At 29.2% G+C, this 16504-nt stretch overlaps 2 protein-coding genes across 2 annotated transcripts; both read right to left on the bottom strand.

Annotated features, from left to right (window-relative positions):
• Positions 1 to 1462: 1462 nt before the first annotated feature.
• Positions 1463 to 6173, bottom strand: LOC120072962 (protein trichome birefringence-like 34). The gene is made up of 4 exons (XM_039025503.1): positions 5529 to 6173; positions 3266 to 3462; positions 2837 to 2998; positions 1463 to 1978 (listed from the first exon to the last, which is right to left on the bottom strand). The coding sequence occupies exons 1-4, from the start codon at positions 6084 to 6086 to the stop codon at positions 1621 to 1623; spliced, it is 1275 nt and encodes a 424-aa protein (XP_038881431.1). The 5' UTR covers positions 6087 to 6173; the 3' UTR covers positions 1463 to 1620.
• Positions 6174 to 14959: 8786 nt separating this feature from the next.
• Positions 14960 to 15968, bottom strand: LOC120073883 (abscisic acid receptor PYL4). The gene has a single exon (XM_039026797.1). The coding sequence runs from the start codon at positions 15736 to 15738 to the stop codon at positions 15121 to 15123; it is 618 nt and encodes a 205-aa protein (XP_038882725.1). The 5' UTR covers positions 15739 to 15968; the 3' UTR covers positions 14960 to 15120.
• Between the last annotated feature and the right edge of the window lie 536 nt (positions 15969 to 16504).

The raw sequence follows: 16504 nt of genomic DNA, 5'->3' as shown, positions 1-16504 counted from the left end.
ACGTGGGGGGAAGGGCCTGCTGCTTTCGAAGAAGAAGTTCAAGTCTGTGTTTTTTTTTTTTCAAAAAGAAAAAAAAATCTTAGTGTATCACTTTAATTCAAGTGTAAGTGTACTAGTGTATCAAGGGTTATCAAGTGTATCAAGGAGTATTAGGTATATCAGTTGTATTAAGTGTAGCAGGTGTATCAAATGTATCAAGTGTGTATTGAGTGTATCAGGTGCATTCATATATTTTTTACATTTTCGATTTTAAATCTTAGATTGGGCTTTTTTTTTATTTACTATTTCTACAAAACTAAAAAATTTGGGCTATGGGTCTAATATTAAAAATTTATTTTACCTATTTTTTAACTAGCCTAAGAAAAAAAAAGTTGGTTGGCGTGAGACATTAATAAGAAAACTTTGTGGATGTCAATTTACTATTGAACCACACCTTGGATGGTAAGAAATTCTTGGTATCTTAGCATGAGGAGAAGTTTTCCCCACGCTCCAATTAACATAGGTTTTTTCCCTAAAGTTGAGGGGAAAATCCATTTTTGTATTTTTTTTTAAATTTTTTTAAAAAAATCAAAATACATTTAATTAAGAGGGATTTTCAAAAAAAATTTTTAAAAAATAAGGGAAATTATTTACACAAAATAAATTTTTTTTTTTTTTTTTTTATAAAAACTGATAAAAATCTATTACTGATAGAAGTTTATCATTGATACTATGTGATAGATATGGATAGAAATCTATCAATATTTATCAGTATTTTTTTTTTTATTATTTCCATAAATATTTTGACATTTTTTCTATTTGTGAAATTTTTTTTGTTAATTAATTGATTGAAATATTATTTTAATCTTGAACTTTTAAATATTTAATTTTAATCCTTGTACTTTCTATAAATCTTCAAATTATAGTTAGATTATTGTTTTCCTTAAAGAAAAAAACCTCTATTACAATCTTTTTTATTAATTGTAAAAATATATTTGCATAGTATTTTTCTAGCATACAAATTATGATTGAGGCGAAATACACTTTACATACTTGAGGCTTGATGTCGGTGTCTATTTGGTCCCTAAAATTTTAAAATAAATACTTTTATCATATGAAGTTTCAGATCTAGATAATTGTTATGCTCATTTACATTAATTGATTAATAGTAAACTAACGTGGCTGTTAAATCTGTAACTAGATCTGCTGATTTAGCAAAAAGTAGTAATAATACTATTTAAATTGTCCGATTTGATTCTCTTATCCTCCATCTTCTCCTTCATTTCTTTATCTTTCTCATCTTTAATTTGTTGACACATTTCCTTCATTTCAATTTTCACCCTTTAATGAATCATACCATTGTCGAAAATACCTACTTTCATCTTCATCATTGTTGCTAAAACGCTCAAAATATATAGATCAAAATGGTACTTTAGCTAATTAAGTGTTCATCTCAAAGTTAACATTCTTGGGAACGTGAATATTTTTACATTAAAATGTGAGGGGCTATTATCATTCAATCTATCAATCTTCTCTCATAAACCCTTCTATTTCTTATGGAGGGTTCGTTTGAAGTGAATTTGTTTAGTGACAATTACAAAATTTGACAAAGAAAAAAGAAACAACTATTTCAAATTTTGGTTAGTGTGTAGTGGATTGAAAAATATAAGCATAAAGAAGCTCATTCCAAACATCAGGCACACCAGGAAGGCACCAATGGATACAATCTGCATAAGAACTTGGATTTGAAATTTGGTCTTCCTTCAATGGCTCCCATTGCTTCCTATAAATTGATGGGTGAGCTTCTTTTCTATATTCTGAAAGTTGTGTAATGTTAATCATTTGTACATTCAATCCTCTTGTTTTCAAGTCATTTAGTACATTCTCCACTATCTTCATCATCTTTGGATCTGTCCCATCTCCTTTGTACCCAACTTTTGTAATTTGCTCTGTTTCACCATAACAATTTTCACCTTTGGCTCTACCCCATTCCTCTCCCCTACACAATTTACAAACAACTTCTTTAATTCGATGAAACTATGAGGAAAAAAAAAAGATGTCTAATAGTTGACAAAATTCAATGATACCAAAGGAGTGATGTTCGGGGTAAGAAATGAAGTTGTGATGTCATGGGACCCACAGTGTAAGAATTCAGAGATTTTTGTACATATGACTCATTTTCAATCCCTAAATAATTAATGATCCACCCTACAAATGTATGAAATCTAACATTCTGCTTAAGTCAAATTGCACTACCGCGTTTTATACAGTATCACATTAAGGATGATCACATCTATCATAAGCCCCAACGCGATAGCTATGTCTATTGTGATCTTCATTTTTCTCACATTTTGCTAAGCTTTCGACATGGATATTTTGGTGGAGTGGAGGAAAATGAAGATTGCAATATGGTCATCGCTTTAAGGCTACGATAGATTTAGTCATCCCTAATGGGATACTGTATAAGACGCAGTAGTGCACTTTGATGTAAGCAAAATATCAGATTCCATACATTTGTGGAGAGGCGAGTCATTAATCAATACGCCACCTGTGAAAGGGTCATTAGTACAAAAATCTCAAGTTAATAAGACATGAGATTTATGTTTTTTTAGTCATGTGGTCTATGAACTCTTTGAAAGAAATAATAAGTCTAGTCTAAACTTCAACTCGTTGGACCAAATACTCCCAACAGATAACATGTTTGTAAGTGACTTATGGTTAAAATCACTTTTATCATTTTCAAAATCAATTTTTTATGGTATAAAAATTGTGTGTTTTGAGTATCTTTGAAAATGATAAAAGTGATGTTAATCATACCTATCATGATAACAGAGATTATGGAAGGGAAAAAACATACCTATCGTGAATGGGTGACATGCTCATGAAGAACAATTGGGTGTTGTTTGGATCTATATTAACTTCCAACCAATCTGACCAAGTCTTTAAAGCCATCTCATATCCTCGTCTCATCTTCACTAATTTTAAGCTACTTGTTTCTTCATCTTCAAACGATCCAAACCTGAAAAATATATATATAAATATAACTTTTTATACTCTATATTTTACACGTTTACCCCCTTTTTTTACCAGGCTTTGACAAACATGTAAATTGATGGAATTTATTGTGAAAGGGGGTATAAAATGGCATTTGGTCATGGGACATTTTGAATATCCTAGTTATACGATGACATGTTCATAATTTATTGGGGAAATTTGAAATTGGAGTGTTTGCTATTTGGTAGAAGTAGAATGGGAAGGGAAGTTTGAGGCCCAATGGGCCACTTACAGGGCTTTAATCCTGGGCCTTCTCCACCAAAGATAAGTGTTGAAAATGAGTATGTGGGCCTCGGCCCAATGCCTTGCATGCTTCTCGATGGCTTTTACTCTCACAATCCGATCTGGCAATCTATGGTTGACTGGATCATCCGAATTTGACTCCACCATCAGTGGGGACCAGTAAAACTCAATTGTCGCATTGTATTCCTTTTATTTACACCAAAAAAATATATATATAATTCTCCATTTTTAGCTTATAATAATATAAAGCAAATATTCTTTTAATTAACTAAAACAAAACTCAAATTTGGAGTTTTTTTTTTCCCTTTTAGAAAAATAAAACATTCCAGAGTATAATCAGGCTATATCCCCAGGAATGATGTGTTTAGGATACATTTTCAAATATTTAATTTAATTTAAAAAATAAGTCATTTTGAAGAAAAAAATTGAAATGTTTGACGACCACTCAAAATAGTTTTTCAAGTATATTTTAATTTTTTTATAAAAATGTTTAAATAAAAATGAGTTTTTTGAAAAACATTTTTTTTCTTAAATCAATCCAAATGGGTTCGAAGTATACTGACAAGAGTTGGTTAATCACTAAAATGAATAATAGCTAGATTTTTTTTATTGTCCCGAGATCTTAGATATAATTTTCATTTGGTTCTTAAATTTTAAAATGTTACACTCTTACTCCTAAATTTTGACTTTAAATTCTATTAGGTTCCTAGGTTTCAAAATGTTACATCTTTGTCCTGTTTTATTTCATTTGACCTTTAAATTTCAAAAATTTTAACTTTGATTGTTTTCTAAATACACTTTCATTGTTAATATCTATTAATTAAAGGTTAATTGAAAACTAAACCTACCAAAAAGGGTTTTTTTTCCCTAAAAGCTATCATGACCTTGGTCCACATCATTTGTAATAAGTAAATATGATAAGTTAATAAATAAAAAAAACGACAGCTTTGATAGAAAAATTGGAATTCAGTAACTCAATTGAAAAAGTGAGTTAAATTATCATTTTTTCCATATTTAATACAATAAGTGAGAATATATGTCAATTAAGTCATGTTTACTTTAACGGTTAAACCACCATTTTATTTCTTATATATTAATAGTTTGAGCTTCCTTTAAAAAGTTGGTAACTATAATTTTAAAACCTTTTTTTTTAAGTAATACAGTTAGTATTTATTTTGTATTTATTTTGAACTTGGTGGCTTGGTTGAGAAAGAAGAAAGAAAGGGAAGATTTAGATATTTTAAATATTTTAAGGTGTCTTTAGTTGGTGATCCAAATAAATGATTCAAAAATGTATTAATATTTCCATTAATGTGTGTTTGGTAGTATAATTTAAAATCTGAAAAATATGTAAACATTATTCTCGAATTTTAACTTTCTGGTACCAGAATCCAAATACAATATGGATAATATTTTTTTTAAAAAAAAAACTCAACCAATTTTAATTTATGGAATTCATTTGAATTGGTAAATTTAGAAACAAGAATGTCAATTTGGATAAAATGCCAAAAAAATCCTTAGTAGACTCACCAATTTTTCACACAAACCCACTTCTTCTCAATCTTTCTTAAATTTCTACCATCTAATGAAAAAATTCTAATACTAATGTAATACATATCATTTTCAAAATAATGAATAAAGTATCATTGGATAAAGTATCCTAGTACCAATATATTTCATGTTTTTAACATCGTCATGAGAGAGATGGATCGATATTTCTATGATATTATAAAACACTTATAAAACTTAAAAAAAATAAGTAACAAAATGTCAACTAATATAAATATATTATAAATTAAAAAAAAAAAAAAGTTGCTAACTTGTTTTAAAACCTAATTTGATTTTTTTAATGATATTTTTTAAAAAAATATTCATCAATATTTTTCTTGGTTTTTACATAAAATTTAGACCTCAACATTTTTGTCTACATTGACATATAAAATATTGTCTATATAATCAAACCAAATCAAAATTAAGCTCAATTTATAGTTACAAATGGCATGTTTAGAAGTGATTTTGAAAAAAAAATTAAAATCACTTTGGTCGTTTTTAAAATCTTTATAAACCATATTTTAAATCAAAATTTTGATGGTATTAAATTTGCATAAAGGTGTGATTTTAGAATAATTTTATGATAAAGAATCCTTTCCAAACCTGCCCTAAAACGATAGATTATTCAAAACAAAATTAGCAATAAAAATAAACCCATTAAAAGAAAGGAAATCAAAGAGAAGAAAGAAATGAAGTCTCACAGTGGCCTTGAAGATTATCAAGGAGCCATCGCTCTGCATGGACTGCAGAGACGGCGGAATAACAGAGCCGACGAGGCAAACCATCGAAACCCACTGCCCACGATTCAACGAATCTCCCACAAACACCATCCTCTTATTCCTCAACCTCTGCAGCAGCGCTGTTGCATTAAACCTCGGAAGCTCACATTCTTCCGGCTGCCACCGCCAGTTCCGATACCCCAAATCCCTTCTCCCAAATTTCTCACACGCCAACTGATCCGACATGAAAACGCACTCGCTCTCCTTATAAAGCGGATAAGACTCATTGTCAAAAACCCACTTCCCAGTAAACAAGTCGCATCCGCCACCGCCACCGCCATAGCCGCCGGCTCTGTAATTTTCTGAAACTTGTGCTCTGTTTTGCGTCAAATAAACGGCGGTGACGAGGAGGAGGGCGGTTAGAACGGCGAGGGAAGTTCGGAAGGTGGTTCGGATTGGGACTGCCCAAGTGGGATTTGGATTTGGGGTTAATTGGGATTTTCTTGCCGATTTAGTTTGTGAATTAGAAGCCATAGCCATTGAGATGCTCTGTTCTCGAGTATATTGGGTTTTTAAGGTTGATGATGTTTGGGTTTTTGTGGTTGGTGAGAAATGGGTATCAAGGGAATTTGCTTTCCAGATAGGAATCTTGGAGTAGAATTTATATTTATAATGGGTTTGTTTGTTTGTTTGTTTGTTTTTAGAAAGCAAAAAATTAGATGGAAATGGATAGTCTTTCACTTCACAGTTGGGTGTCTCTATTTTTAAATTTTGGGTCTGTTAGTATAATGGATAATATATTAACTATTTTCTCTATGGGTATGTTTATGAAGGAGGAGTAGGAACTAGGAAACCTTTATTAGAATTTATGTTTAAACTATAAGTGTCGTTATTGAGGTTTAATTTATGAGTTTGGTTGATCAACTTTTTAAATATGTATGTCCATGAATATGATTAAAATGAAGACTTCAACCTTCATAAATGTATCCAAATAAAATATAATTGAGGGTTTAAAATGATACAAGGTTTAAATTGATATTCATAAAGTTCAGAGTCTAAATTGATACAAATATTAGTTTGGGATTTAAATTAATATACCTCTCAAAGTTCAAGGTTTAAATTGATACAATTATTATTTCAGAATTTAAATTGATATAAACTCTAAAATTCAAGGGTATAAATTAATAATTTTTTGAATAAATAAATAAAATAAAATAAATTACTAATTGATGTAACTCTACGTGGTTTGAATCTTCACTCCTGTATTTGAGATGTTTCTTTGTTTTAGAAAGTTTTGAATGTCTAATTCTACCGCATATTAAAGCCCAATTTTATGTGTTCCACTTCGACCTTGGCCTGACAAAATAGTTAATGGGATATGACCCATATATGCTCCAACCCAAAGCATTGCCCTAGAAACAAAATGGATCTACAAAGAGATGTTTGGTTTCACACCGAGGTTGAGGGTGACTTGATAAAGAGAATTATAAGATAATTAGTACGTATTTGTTTAGTTATTAATTTAGATTAATTAGTGTTTAATTAGTATTTTAGAATTAGTTAGTTAACTAATCTTATCTTCTTGTAAGGCTATTATAGTCAATTTGGGTTTGTAGTAGAAAGCTTTTGGTTATCATTTGAATATAGAATTTTGTTTCTCTTGGAGAGTGCTTTCTCACTTAGGGATGAGCTTCCCTTGTTTGGTCATGGATTTAGCCTAATACTTTTCTATTGCATCACGACCCTAGCCAAACATGAAATCAGGCACGCCATCAGTTCGTCTACCCCTAGTAGGTTATATAATTATCCTAAAGTAATTCTGCAACCCTAATGGAACAACTTAGGTCAATCACCTCTCTTATAAATAGTAAAAGAGGTAACTTGAATCTTATTCTCAAACTCTCCAATTTCTAGACTCTTTCACTCTCTCGCTTAAGCATTGGAGACTCTTTCACTCTCTCACTTAAGCATCAGAGTGTGGCAAACATCATATTGATGTGTGCAAGTTTCTTTCTGGCAAACATCATATTGATGTGTGCAAGTTTATTTCTTTTAGCAAATCACGTTATTCTGGATAGAACAAATTTACTGTTAGTGTCTGTCATGTAAAGGTTGGATATATTTCCCATCCATATTTTAACATCAACAAGTATCTCCTATAATTTGTTGTACATCGAAATAATATTTTGATTTACATCCTTTAAGTTCTTAGTTTTATAATAATATTTAATGTTTCATTTGTTTATCTTATATAGTTGCGTATATAAAGTTAAAAATGGATTAAAAGTAGATCTTAACAGTTTTTTTATTTTGGCGAAACAAATTGAGATTAAATCGGTAAAATTTACTTCTAAAAATACGTTCATTTTAAAACTGTTTTAAAAATCATTTTCATTTCAGCTTTTAGATACTCGACGGTTTTTAAATAATTTTGAATTTTATTCTTTAAAATTAAGATTTATTTCACATGTTCATTTCTTTCTGAACCTAATCAAATTTATATTTTAAAACAATTATACCATATTAATGTTTTTAAATAAAGTTATTTCACTGATTTAAAATTTAATTTAAAGCAAACAAAATATATCATTCTAAATAATTATTTAAAATTATATAATTATAAAAAGTTTTTGTAATAAGTCTATTTTAGCTATTGTAACTAGAAGAAGATAATTTAGTATATATTTACAAAATACTAGTTTACTTCATTCCACAACTGATTTTTTTAAAAAACACAGTTGCCAATAAAATCATAAACAAGTTAAATTCATGTTTGTTATATAGTTTAAACATTTTACTCAATTCTCACCCATCATATTTTCTTCTTGAAATAAGTTTTACCCTTCTAAAATTGTAGTTTTGTTTTAGCTCTCTTCTTTTTTCTTTTTCTTTTTATATATAATTATATTTGGAATATAGTTAATTATTTAATTCATAAGTGTTAGAGTTCGTGTGATTGGCAATATTTGTATAAGTGTATAAGATTTTATGAGATTTGTCGATATTCTACAAAAATGTTGATTATATTTCGTTTTATTTGCCCATTTCCTTCCTTCTTCATATGTGACTGTCTTGGAAAGTAAGGTTGTTCGTCCATCTATCCGTTGTGCATATTTAAAGGTCATTAGCCTTTTGGAGTTCTGTTTTGTTTGATATGAAGCTCATGATTGAAAAACAATTGTAGTGTGTATTCGGTCAACATTACAGAGTATAGATAGAGTTGAGTTTCTTGAAGACATACTTTGTGTTCCTCATATCGAGGGTAACAAGATCTATTTGAGAAGGGATTCTCAAGCTTAGGGGGAGCCTAAATCATTTGAACAAAGGGGACTTTGTTCTTAAAAGGAAAGATACAATACAAGTGAGAAAGAGTCTCATGACTTGAGGGGAGCTCAAGTCATATAGAGAGGGAGTCTCGATCTTAGGGGGAGCCTAAGATACCGTGAGAAGGAGTCTCACTCCTAGGGAGAACCTAGGTTATTATTGAGTGATAAAGTTGTACGAGAGTCAATGTAATTATGCATCTATTATAGATAAGTACTATTTTGTAATTGTCTATCATTGATATTAGTGAAATTATCTTTCCTGGGCACACTGTCCCACAGACATCCGTGATTTACACCGAATTAGGTTATCAATCTTTGGCATTATTTTACTTATTATGCATATTTGATAATTGTTCTATGGAATGCTGAAACATTATCCATAACATCCATAACTTGCAGTAGATATCTCCTTACTTTTTTTTTTCAATAAGCAAATCTACTTATACTTTTGTTAGTGGTTTGTAACTATTTTCACTCAATTTCAATTAAACTCAGCTAAAATATATTAAAAAATGTAGTACTAACACAACACCAACTCCTTCTATTCATTATTTGACACGTCATTAAATGATTTATTAATTTAATAATTATTTATTTCGTGGATCCTACGTAATTCTTAAATATCACTATTGTAGCAAGTAATGAATGGAGATAATACGAAAAAGTTTTCATACTACCATAATACTAAAAATTTTCTCACAATGTATATCTCCATAAAACTCTCTCTCTAATATACCACCAAAGCAGCAAGAGAAGCTATCACGGAATTCTTTCTAAATAAGCCAAAGGAAGATGGTTATATGAAAAATCACTTAAATTTTAATGAAAATTTGATACAATCTATTCGATTCTGATGTTTCTCTTTAATTTACATTAATTCTTATATTTAAAGAATATATCATTCACGTGTCAAAATTATGCATTAATCATTTTAAATTGAAATTCTAATGGAGGTCTAAATTGATTAATTCACTTATAAAATTTTAGGAATAAAATTGATATAATTATTAATTAAAGTTTTAATTCATTTTCACAACCCAAAATTTAGAATATAGATTGATATTTTTTTTAATATATATGAGTATATATGTTGCTGAAAAAATGTGAACAAGAAAAGTAAAGTCGTGGAAATTAAATAGTAAATGAAGATGTTGTTATAATTATAATTAAATATCCAAATGGGGAAGAAGATGGGGGATGGGTACAGCCTGCCAAATTTAGGAATATGTTTTTATTCTATTTTCTGTTTTCATTTCTCAAACTGATAGCAAAGTTTTTGTGAAATGTTTTTGAAGTTTCTTTGCGACAAATAATTAATCTTCCTTTTATCATTTTCTTCTTATTACAAAATCCTTTTTATATATATATAAATTAGTGATTTGCATCCCTAATTTATTCGACTAAATTACAAGTTTAGTTTATATTTTTTTAAAAAAAATTGTATCTATTAACGTCTCTTTGAACTTTAAAAGAATGTTTTAGTAGGTTCTTCACTTTAATTTTGTGTATAACAAATCTTTGACAAATTCAAAATTAAAAAATTGATTGATCTATTATATATGAAATTGATTTTTTCGCTAATGAAACTCTAAATCTTTGTGAATAAAAGAATGTTGGTTAACGATATATTGACCACAAAATTGATAATATAGAAATTTATTGGTTATTGAACAAAATATTAAATCTTTAAATATTTATTAGACACTTTTAAAACTTATCTTTAAATACATATTTGAAAGTTTAAAAGCCACGTTGGAGATTAAAATTTATAATTTAACCAATTTAATATCAACTTCATATATTACTTAAAAGTGGATTTTTCATTTTTTTAAATAATAAAATAAAAATAATCTACATACCTACACATACTTAAATTCTTAAAAAGAAAATACGTATTAGTGAATAGTATTTTCGAAATGGCCTAAATACTCCTAAAATTAGAGGTTAAATTCACCATCTAAATTGATTTACTAAAGTTTAAAATTTTAATTTATACTATTGTTAGTTTAAGATGGTAATGAATATAATTTCAGAGTTATATAAATTGACATTTACTCTTAACCCTCTCTTTCTTTCTTCTTTGTAAATAGTTTAATTTCGTGGCGGGGTGAACTCTTCCATCAAATGGAAGCAATTCTAGGTCACCTCGTCTCGAGGAACCTACCTTGATATCAAGCAACCAGGTCGTGGTCGACGCATTATAGAATAAGGGAAAAAGACAACTACGTATATATATTATTAGTTTAAGATTTTAATGGATACAATTTCAGAGTTAGGATATAAATTGACATTTATATTAATTAAACAAAACTCATCCTATTAAAATAAAACTATTTTGATGGATTTATTTTTTAAAATAATATTTTATATTTATTATTTTCAGATTTATATATTGAATCAAATTCAAATGCATTCAAAGAATTTTGTCTAGATTCATCTTCCAAGCTTTTGATTTATTTTATATTTTAATTATTCAATCATTCAAATATAAGTTTGAAATTTGTATTTGGGATTTAGATTAGGGTTTGTGATTGGACCTTCCTTACTCCATCTAGATGTACCAAATTTTGATATGTATCCCTTCCACTTCTTCTCTTTTCTTGACATGCATTTAATTTAGCAACAATTAAGAGACCCTTACTTTTTAACCATCATGTATATTTTCATAATCATAATATTTTTTTTTAGTACAAATAGTAAAAAAAATTGGCAACTATAAATTGTTATGAAGATTTTCATACTTAAAACAAACAAAAAACTGTATATTAGGGGATTTTTTTTTGCTTATTTTTTTTTCTAATCAAACGATATACGGGTGAGGAATCAAAACCTCTGCCAATTTGATTGAGAGGAAACATACGATATAATTATGTAGGTTATGTTGGAAAAAACCTCTCACTTCTAAGAAAATAAGAGAGAAATTAAAAGAAAATAATAAATAGTGATAACAAAAGAATTTATGTGAAAAACATCCAACTAGTGGTGTACATGGATTGGGTCGGGAGGATTTTTTGGATCAACTTAAAAATTTGGGTTGGTCGGATTGGCTACTCGAATGCCCGAATAGATTCTCCAACCCAACCTAACATAAACCCTTAAAATTCGGGTTGGGTTGGGTTGATGATTTTTTTTTTTTTTTTTATTAACTTAAATTGCTTAAATTTGTGTACAACATATACTAATAACTAAAATTCATAAAACTCAAATGTTGAATATCAAAATCTAAAATATCTATTACAAACTTCATACACACATCATAAAAATATATATGAATTATAATATTTATAAGTTATCATATATATATATACATTAGAAATTCGGGTTGGATTGGATCAACCCGGATTTTTAAAAGTGTAACCCGGACCCAACCCGACCCAAAAAACATAAAAAATTCAAACTAACCGAAATCACAATTCAAACTAACTCAACCCCATCCTTATAATTTGGGTTTGATAATTCAAGTTGTTCCGATTGTCGGGTCATTTGAACACTTCTACTTCCAACTTGAAGAAAAACCACGAACCAGAAAAAAAATCCATTATATGAGAAATTGTTGCAATCACACAAAATAATTCTGTCTCCCACCCCAATTACAATAGCATTCTCTAAAAAACTTTGGACTACTCACACAATCTCACTCTCAAACTAGAGAATACAAAATGAATTTAATTAGAGTTAGCACACTAAGCTTAAAATATTTCTAACTAGAACTACTTAAAATTTATAGTGATAAGAGTCCATCACTTTCTTCAGTTTTATCAATGTGAAACAAAATGTACTTCTAATATTTTGTCAAAAACTCAACCGAGTGAACCAAACGATTTCATTTCTATTTGATTGAAGATAGGGGAGATATTAAGTTTAGTTTTGGTCAAAGTCCAAAAGCCAAATAAGAAAAGCCTCGTGCAACATGGCAGAGAGAGATGGGTGAACCATCAATTAAGTTACTTGAAAAAGGAAAAAGAAAATGCAAAATTGCATTTTGTTTGCATAAATTATAGTTCTCAAAATTCACATTAATTTTTAATCCCAATAATCTATATTATTATTATTATTAAATGTGAGAATAAGAAATTTAAAAAATTACTCTAAAAATTAATTACATCCTTAAATTTTGAAATTTTTTTTTAACAATAACATGACCATTATGATTGACAATGTCAATTAAATGAATAAATAATGTGTTTATGTAGAAACATTGCTTAAAAAAATTACAAGAAATAAGATAGTTGACAAAATAGAATGATATGGTTTATAAAATTGAATTTGATATATTAGATCAAGTATCATATGTACCAATTTTAAATAAATTGTTAGAATATTTTTTCAAAAAACAATTCTTTTTCTTTTTCCAAATATTAAAAAAAAAAAAAGTGGGGAAAAGAGAAAAACATGAGGGATCATTAAAAGCTGCCCCCTTCTCAACTTGCACACCAACTTGCAGAAGGGGCAGTCTTATTCAAAACACATCAACAATTCTTTAGAGAGAAAAATATGCAACTTGCAAAAAAAAAAACCCAATCTTTTTTAAACTAAAAATAAAATAAAAATTTAGAAAAAAGCTAATTGGATTAAAAAATAAAAAATAAAAGCCAAGTTGCAAGTTGGCAAAAATAATAGCTTATTCAAATTTTCTCTCTCTCTTGTTTATTTCTTATTTACTTTTTTCTTTTTCTTTTCCTTTTTTTTCCCTTTGTGTATAATTCTTTCAACAACTCTCTCCATTCCATTTTGTACCAAAGAAAAATTTCTTCTAGGTTGTACTAAACCTAACACATTATCCTAGCTAATTTTTCCATCCACTAATTAAACAACTTCAGTTCATTATTTCATCATTAAATTAAAATTTTACACTATATTCATTTGGTCATTTATGATGCACCCCCCAAAAAAACAATGAGACAAAAAAAAAGTTTGATAATTAAATTTTATTGGTGTATAGTAATGGAGTTGTTAGTTGTTTGAAATAATTATAATATTTTTTTTTACTTTTATCGTATCCTCTAATTTTATAGATTTTTTTTTTCTTCGCGATCTATATTCGGTTTTAAGTAGGGATACATGTCACATCGATCCATACAAGGTAGATGCTAGGATCGAATCTTTTAAAGATTTTTCTTATATTTTTACTTTTTTTGTTTTTTTTTTAATTTTGTTGCTTCGAAAAAGTAATGATTTTTATTTCACTTAAGTATACTAAACCATACAAATTAGTTGAGGTTGTGTATATTCAAGAGCGATCTAGTTTTATATATAAACTCAAATAATTAATTTTATCTTGTATAAAATATTTATTCACCTTCCAATTCACAAATAACTTTAATAACTTCATCTAATAAAAATGATATAGAAAAAAAAAACAAAAACAAAAAATAATGATGTGTAGCATATTATTTTATCATTCTAAAACATATTGTTTAGATTTATTAATTGAGCCTATGGGATTTTGTTTTGGATAACAAATTGATTTCACTATAAACATCGATTACAATGGTAAACTTAAATTTGTAATACACACTGAGAATTTGAAGCTTAGTAATTTTAATTTTATCTAAATAGAATTCTAGATATGTGATATTCTAGTTGTACAAGTCAATTTCAATCCATCTAAAAATATATCCGATTATGTAACACATCGCTATATTTACTATATCCATAATTATCACTAGCTCTTTTACAGACTCAACAATGGTGATTAAATTCCTCTGCAACTTTGAACTATAGCCTTTTGTTCATCAAAATTTGTTGAGTCAACAACTCCATTGGCACCATTGTTTTCACAAAATATTCATACAATGCAATCATATGGATGTTTTTACTACATTTTTTAATCAAATAGATTATTTTGATATCAAATTTAACTCGAAAAAAGTATAGTCTCTAAAATCACGTTACACACTAATCTAAATATTCTCTTCTGAATCTCATTTCGTACATGGATTTATAAGAACCTAACACATTTGACCTATTAGTATGTTTATAGGTTGATCGTTACAACTTCGGATATATATTTGAAATTAAAACTAAAAATAAATTTTAAAATGGATAGCATTTTTCAACATTATTTTTAAAAATTAAAATTCTCAATTGAGAAGGAGAAACAAAAAAAAATTGATTCATAATACATGTAATTAATTACTTGATACAATATAAAACTCAACATTATTTATAAAATCAGCGTCAAACAAAAAACGACTTCACAGATTCTACCCCCTCCAAAAAGAAAAGAAAAAACGATTTAAAAACGCTCACGGCGGCGCCGCTCGGCTCCGGCGGGTGAGGTTCTCGGCGATCTGAGTCAGTGACTGAAGGTTGCATCGGACGATGGTGTCGACGAACACACACGTGTCTTCCTCGGTGTTCCCGGGCGGAATATCGACGACGTACGATTCGACAACGACGGTGCCGTCGCCGGTTGGGTGGAGGGTCGTAATGGACCGGTAGTTAGTGAGTCGGTGTTCGCCGCCGACGACACTGAAGCTAATAATATGGCGTTCGTCGTCGAGAATCTCTAGCCGCTCGGTGCTGTTGGCAGCCGGAAGGCCGGAAATGACGCGAACTTCACGGAGACTGCCGACGTTGCCGTCACCGACGATGACGTTGCAGCTCTTGACGAAGTGTTTGTACGCTTGCGGGTTGTCGAAGCGGCGGACGACGGACCACACGGTGGAGACCGGGGCGTCGATCTCTTGAACGACGGCAGAACAGCACTGGTTCAAGGCCACAGCGTGGTTGTGGTAACGCGCCACCGCGTCAGGAACCGTGGTAGCGCGTGATAGAATCGGGCGCTTGAAAAACTCGGGCACGGCGGCGGGGTGGGTTATGCGGTGAGAGGCGGCGGAGGATTTAGGGGGATTAGGAGGCATTTTCCGAAAAAGGATGATTGGGTTTTGTTTTTTCCTCCACCGGTGGCGGATTTGTATAGCGATGAAATCGGAGTCGGCGGCGATGGCAGTTTTTCAAAGTTTTTTTTCTTTGCAATTTGGATTTTCGGTGAGAGAAACCGGAAGCAGTTTATGTGAAGTTCATGTGAGGGCAGGAGGCCAACTTGATCAACGAAATGACCTAAATACCCTTATATTTTCTTTGTTTGAATTTTCTTTGTCGCTCATGATAATTATATTTTAATTTAATTTCAATTATCACAAAACTTTATTTATTTATTTATTTTTGTTCAAACAAACTTTATTTATTTATATATATCGATCAAATTATAACTTTAGTTCTATCAATTATTAAATTTATGTCAAATAAATATAGAAGACGTTTAAGTTTATGTCTACTAGCTTTATAAACTTTACAAAGCATCTAACAAATTTATGGTTTTTTTTTTTTTCTAAGAATAAACTTTCACTTTTGTATAATAAGTAAGTCACTTATTTTTCAATTTGTCTAATAATTTTTTTATATTTATTAAAATTTAGGAATCTATTTAATAAGAATTAAAAAATCAATTTGTTGTCTTAAACACAAAGTTCAATTTTATGCCTTATAGATTTGTTAAAAAAACATTTATGGATGGAATTTTTTTACACAAAATTGTAAGTCCAACATATGTTATTATTATTATTTATAAAAAAAGGGACCGATTGTGTAATTAAGCAAATGTATATATGTATAAAGTTTTGACAA

The sequence above is a fragment of the Benincasa hispida genome, chromosome 3, assembly GCF_009727055.1.
Source record: "Benincasa hispida cultivar B227 chromosome 3, ASM972705v1, whole genome shotgun sequence".
Taxonomy (NCBI): domain Eukaryota; kingdom Viridiplantae; phylum Streptophyta; class Magnoliopsida; order Cucurbitales; family Cucurbitaceae; genus Benincasa; species Benincasa hispida.
This window is presented reverse-complemented; position numbering and strand designations above follow the sequence as displayed.

What these genes read in the sequence shown, in the direction of transcription:
- LOC120072962 (XM_039025503.1), bottom strand. Translation starts at nt 6,086, where the DNA reads ATGGCTATGGCTTCTAATTCACAAACTAAATCGGCAAGAAAATCCCAA. An exon ending in TGATAATCTTCAAGGCCACT is followed by an intron (nt 3,463 to 5,528) that starts GTGAGACTTCAT and finishes TGTAAATAAAAG; the next exon opens with GAATACAATGCGACAATTGA. An exon ending in AGGCCCAGGATTAAAGCCCT is followed by an intron (nt 2,999 to 3,265) that starts GTAAGTGGCCCA and finishes TATATTTTTCAG; the next exon opens with GTTTGGATCGTTTGAAGATG.
- LOC120073883 (XM_039026797.1), bottom strand. Translation starts at nt 15,738, where the DNA reads ATGCCTCCTAATCCCCCTAAATCCTCCGCCGCCTCTCACCGCATAACC.